Source organism: Lipotes vexillifer, unplaced genomic scaffold, assembly GCF_000442215.2.
Source record: "Lipotes vexillifer unplaced genomic scaffold, Lipotes_vexillifer_v1.1 scaffold3041, whole genome shotgun sequence".
Taxonomy (NCBI): domain Eukaryota; kingdom Metazoa; phylum Chordata; class Mammalia; order Artiodactyla; family Lipotidae; genus Lipotes; species Lipotes vexillifer.
Genome location: NW_006778847.1, coordinates 25,189 through 30,421, shown reverse-complemented (window position 1 = coordinate 30,421; position 5,233 = coordinate 25,189). Strand labels below are relative to the sequence as shown.

At 62.6% G+C, this 5,233-nt stretch overlaps 1 protein-coding gene across 1 annotated transcript in view; it reads right to left on the bottom strand.

The window, feature by feature from the left end:
• ACAD9 (acyl-CoA dehydrogenase family member 9) overlaps nt 1-5,233 on the bottom strand; it is a 23,528-nt gene that overhangs the window by 1,971 nt on the left and 16,324 nt on the right. Inside the window, exons 7-12 of the mRNA XM_007452017.1 lie at nt 5,189-5,233; nt 3,711-3,781; nt 3,341-3,460; nt 2,629-2,757; nt 922-1,001; nt 188-313 (exon numbers count right to left, since the gene is read on the bottom strand). The exon at nt 5,189-5,233 is cut by the window's right edge and continues 49 nt beyond it. Coding sequence (XP_007452079.1) covers nt 188-313; nt 922-1,001; nt 2,629-2,757; nt 3,341-3,460; nt 3,711-3,781; nt 5,189-5,233 — 571 coding nt within the window. The remainder of the gene's footprint in view (nt 1-187; nt 314-921; nt 1,002-2,628; nt 2,758-3,340; nt 3,461-3,710; nt 3,782-5,188) is intronic.

Below are 5,233 nucleotides of genomic sequence, written 5' to 3'. Positions count from 1 at the left end.
GGGGGGGGGGGCGGGGGGGATGCTCAGCACCGCCCTGCCGTGGCGCCCAGGCCTTGCTGCCAGGCTCAGCTGTTCTCCACCGTGACAGGGTGAAGGCATATGGTGACCCTCGGACAGCCTGGTCCTCCCCGGTGCCCCCGCCACACCCCCTCTGGGAAGGGGGTACTCCTGGCTGGACCCACTCACCGCCATGCTGGGGTGCACGGCTCCCAGCTTCCCTGTCAGCCCAAGGTCCACAGTTCGGCCCAGGGAGTCCCGAACCCTCTGGCTGACAGTCTCCATGATGGTGGTCACGTTGCCCTGTTTAAGCTGCCTGCAGCGAACCCAGGCTCTGTAAGCTGAGGCCCCGCAGCTAGCTCCTGCTGCCCAGCAACACGGCCCCGCCTCTGTGCCAGCAGCTCTAGGGAACCTGGGCAAAAGCTCCCTGACTATGCAAAGTCAGAGGGAACAACCCGGGACCTGGCCAGTTAGTCAGGGAGCGGCCGGCTCCTCTACGGCCCGAGGGGACACCCGGGTCACACCTGCTTCCAGGTCATTCTCTCCTCGAGTAGCCTGAAAAATCCTCTGGGCCAGCCCTGCCTGGGCGCCAGCAGGGACTACTCACTGTTCTGGCCCCAGGATGGGGGTCAGGAGAGGAAACTAGTCTTGTGTTGGCCTTGGAGCTGGCACCTATTCAAGGATCACCTCTCCTTGCCCTGGTTCTAGACGGGAGCTGCAGGGGAGGAGGGGAGGGCCCGGTGGGCTTCCCAGGCAGCTGGCCCCTCCCTGTCCCCTCCCTCCAGCCAGCCTGTGAGTCAACTGAGCCCTGCAAGCCTGCACGCCTAGTCCACAAATGAGGCAGCGCCCTTCTCTGGCTGCCCCGGGACAGGCCTCTGCTGGGCAGGGTGGACGCGAGGGGCAGACGGTGGACGCAGTGCCTACTTGACCCTTGCAGTCAGGATGCGGCCGGCGTGCTGCAAGCCTGTCAGGGCGATGTACATCCGGAGAATCTCGTTGGTTCCCTGTGGCCAACATGATCCAGGTCGGAGGCCGCCCACGTCAGGGCAGCCCTAGCAGTGCCGCGGGTGTAACTGGCTGGGCCATGCTGCTTCCCGCTCACTCTTCAGAAGCAGCTGGGAGCAGGGCTGTGCCCGGGGCCGGGGCAACACGCGGGCTGCTGCTGCCACGGGACAAGTTGGGGCTGACCCGATGGCGGCGGCCTCCCTCTGGGACCTACCCCATCCCATGACCAACTGTGCGTGAGTCATTCCTTTTTCCAAGCTTCCGATTTCACTTCTTTTAAGCAGAGAAACAGCCCCCTTAAAAGAAGTGAAGGATACTAGTACCCAGGACACAAGTCCTTAGTGGACCCGCTTCTAGCTCAGTCCAGGCCCAGCTCCTCGGGAAGCGGCTGGCCGCACCGCAGTGCCAGGCGCCAACGGGGGCTATACCTCTTCCCTGCTGCCACCCCCGGGCACCCCCCCCACCGTGAGCCACGTGACCTCGGGGACGCAGACCAGGGGGCTTATGCCCGTCGTGCACAGTGGTGCTGAGAGTCAGAGAGGCAGGGGCTGGACTGGGGCACACCGCCAGGCCGCGCCACGGACGGAGACTCCGTGGGAGCAGAAGTGGCAGCAGGAAGAACTCCAGGCTGACCCAGGCCCGTCCCGGGTGGTCTCGGCTTCACGCTGAGGGCCCTGCACCCCTCAGAGCCCCTGAACCCGTGCTGACCACCCCACCAGCCACAGAGGACCACACTCGCCTGGGCCAAGTGGGGGGCCTTGGGAGAGGCAGGCCTGGGGCAACAGGGTCGTGAGGTGGGACCTGCCCCGGGGGCCTCTGGCTGGCCACGCCCTGTCTGTCCACTAAGGGAGAGGACACAGGGGACACCAGCAGCCAAGGTGGTCTTCCCCCTCGAGGGGGAGCCCCCCGGGCGCCCAGCCTCGCACTGGTCCCAGGGTCTGCCTCCGCACACCTGTGTCCAGACTGAAATCCTGGCCGGCCTCCCTCCACAGCCGCTGGCCGCACCGCTGCAACCTACGCCCTGGGCAGGTTTGGGGCATTTCCAGGGACGCGAACGCAAGCAAGCCATTCTCTGCTCCAAACTTTGTTATTGCCTCTCGGCCCTCACAGTACAATCCAAATGGGCTTCCATGGCTGGCACCTCTCTGGCCTTCCCGCCCAGCCCCTCTGCCCTGCCCACCCAGCCCCACCAATCCCCTAGCCTCGCCGAGCAGGACCGGCCGCTGCTCCCTCCGTTTACCTGGTGCCGGCGGGTACGGTCCCGTCAGGACCTGGCACACTCCACTCCCCTGCCCGCTCTGCCCCCAAGGCCAAGTGCACTGCTTCCTGAGACCCCAGCCCCTCACCACACTGGTGTTCTGGAGTCATCCTCTTTCAGCCAGGCTGCACGACCAGACCCGTAGCGCCCCAAAGGCGACTCTGCGGTCCCAATGACCTTTCCTCCCTGCTCCCAGCCTGTGAACTCCCAACATCAGAGGCGCCGGGGAAGGCCCTTGGGGCGACCCTGCCAGCTGCCTCATCACCTGGAATGGGCACTGGAGGCTGCGGCCTGGCGCCAGGACCACAAAGCTCTGGGGTCCACAGCAGAGCGGAGCAGGCCGACAGCCCAGAGTGCGGCACACTCACCTCGAAGATGAGCAGGATGCGGCTGTCGCGTAGGATGCGCTCGTACGGATAGTCCCTCATGTAGCCCGAGCCCCCAAGGACCTGGAGCGCCTCGCTCACGCACTGCCAGGCGGCCTCGGAGCTGAACACCTGCCGTGGACCCGGGGTGAAGTCAGCATGGGGCTGTCAGCACCAAAGCCCCTTCAGGTGGAGGACCCTCTGCCTCGGGGCCCAGTGGCTGCGGATGGGGTGGGAGGCTCCATGCGGAGAACTGGGTTTTGAGACGAGACAACCCAGGTAGGAGCCCTGACTGTCACGTCTCACTGGTGGCCAAAAAATGACCCCCCTCCCCCAAACAAGACAGAAGCACAGGGAACTGTGTGCTGTTTACCTCAACCAGATATTTCATGAAAGGAAGTTTTGTTACCAAAATGCAGGAAGACCACAGACTCAGGACAACACAGTCCTTCCCAAGGAAGCCCAGCAGCTTTGTTAGGAAGACAGGAAGTTACTATACACAGCGTGTATCCTCCTCTTTTGCTGTCATCACCAGCAGCTTGCTGGGAGACACTGGCCTCTCGTAAGCTGGACGCTGTCCTCTGCTGCTGCTCCTACGCTACTCTGTTCTCCCTGACTGCATCCCAGGGGTGCCTGGCACGGCGGGTACCTCGTAAATACCTAAGCAGCGACAAACTAAGGAGGAAGACGGCAGGCACGCTGTGTGTGGGGTTACCTTCACCATGGCAGCCTCGATGGAGCAGTCAGGGAAGCCCGGCTGGTCCAGCATCCCCGCGGTGAGGTAGGCCATACTTTCCATCACGTAAGCCTTCTGAGCCATCAAGGCAAACTTCTCCTGGAGCGTTCAGAAAAATACACAATCAAGAAAGAACCTGCCTGTACTGAGGCCCAAACCTGCCGAGCAGCAGAGAAGGTAATTCAGGCCAGGCCCAGGGCCCAAGAGCACCAAGGCCTGGCGCTCGTAACAGGGGCCACGTGCTCATCTTCTCCCCGAATCACCGCCTCGGAGTCGGCAGTACAGACCCCCAGGCACGCTTTCAGTACCCACGAGGGAGTCAGCCCATGCGGGGCTTGGCCCTCCATACCTGAATCAATCCAAACTCGCTGAGTTTCCTGTTGAACTGTCGTCTCGTGCATGCGTACTCGGCGGTCATTTCTGAAGAGGAGCGGAGTTAGCAAAGAACAATTTCTGGCCGTCTTAAAACGATTTCCTCAGTCCATCGCCACCACCCTTCAAACACTCAGGCAGGAACTACAAGAAGCGGGTCTGCTGAGACCAACACCCCGAAAGTGAGAGCCCTGCCTTCCAACATCTCTGGGTTCAGGAGCGATTGTCCCCTCCGAGTGGCACCCAGGGTTGGGGACGGAGCAGGATCAGGGGCCAGTCAGACACGTCTGGACCCAACTCTCGCTCTTAGCAGCCAAGCCTGGGCCACGTGGCCTCCCTGCCCTCATCAACACTACTGACCTCAGAGACACGGCAAAGGCCACGGGACGCCCGGCACATATGTCCACCTGGCAGCAGGAGGGTGGCCCGTGGCTTCTGCGCCAGCCCTGCAGGCGCCCACGTGCCCACAGCGGACCCCCTCCCTGCAGCCAGCGCTCTCCCAACACTCCCCACGGACATTCACGCGTAACCCACTCTCACAGCGGGCTCGCAGGATAGACAGGCTCCCACATTCCCCCTTTCTGGGCCTTGCGATCTCAGGGGCTCTACATCCTTTGGGGACAGACTGACCACGAGAGCGAAGCCCTTGCATTGAGGAGTTTTCCAGACAAGGAAGCAGAGTCCAGATGGGCTCAGGGCCTTGGGGGAAGCTTAGCAGAGGGAGACAAGCCCTGAGCTCACAGTCTGATCAGGGAGTGTGGTCTCGGGCAAGTCACTCCCCCGCTCTGAGCATCCGTCCCTTTGTCTATAAACGAACTCTGCCCTGAACTCTGAGCAGCTTCCTGAGCACCCAGTGGGGAGCCGGCCCCGGGTACGCCCGCACCACAGCCAGGGCCCTGCGTGTCCCTGTGGTCCCTTCCACAAAGCAAAGATGGCAGTGACGTTCCGTGCCCCCCCAAACCCCTATCAGGGTGTTTTAACTTCACTGGCAAAGGGAAGTCTAGGGTTCAGTGACCATAACAGAGGAAAGGGACAATCCAAAGGCTGAGGGACCAGGGTCCCCAACCTGACCCTGCGGCTCACCCACTGTGCAGAGTCATCCACAGAAAACGAGTGCTCAGGCTTTTCGGTGTCCAGCTCACATTCAGGTGTTCACTCAGCAGCCCTGTTCTCAGCGGGCAGAGCAGCCACCCCTCTCTACCTCCACCAGAAGGTTCCCCGCCTCCCCCATCCTTGCGTGTTGAAACCTCAACACTAGCCCTTCAGGGGCAGCCTCAGTGCACCCTTCAGTCTAAATCGAAGCCCTGATCCTAGACTTGGACAGGACTGGCTGTCAGTGGCCTGGCTCAGCGCTGGCCCGCCCGCCCAGGGATGTGGCAGAGCCCCTGGGCCGGAGAAGGCAGGGGCACCAGGGGCAAGTCTGCCGCAAAGGGCTGCTGTCCCTGACTTACGTACCGATCAGTTTCTTGAGCATCCCAGCCACGGCACTGCCCATGCTGA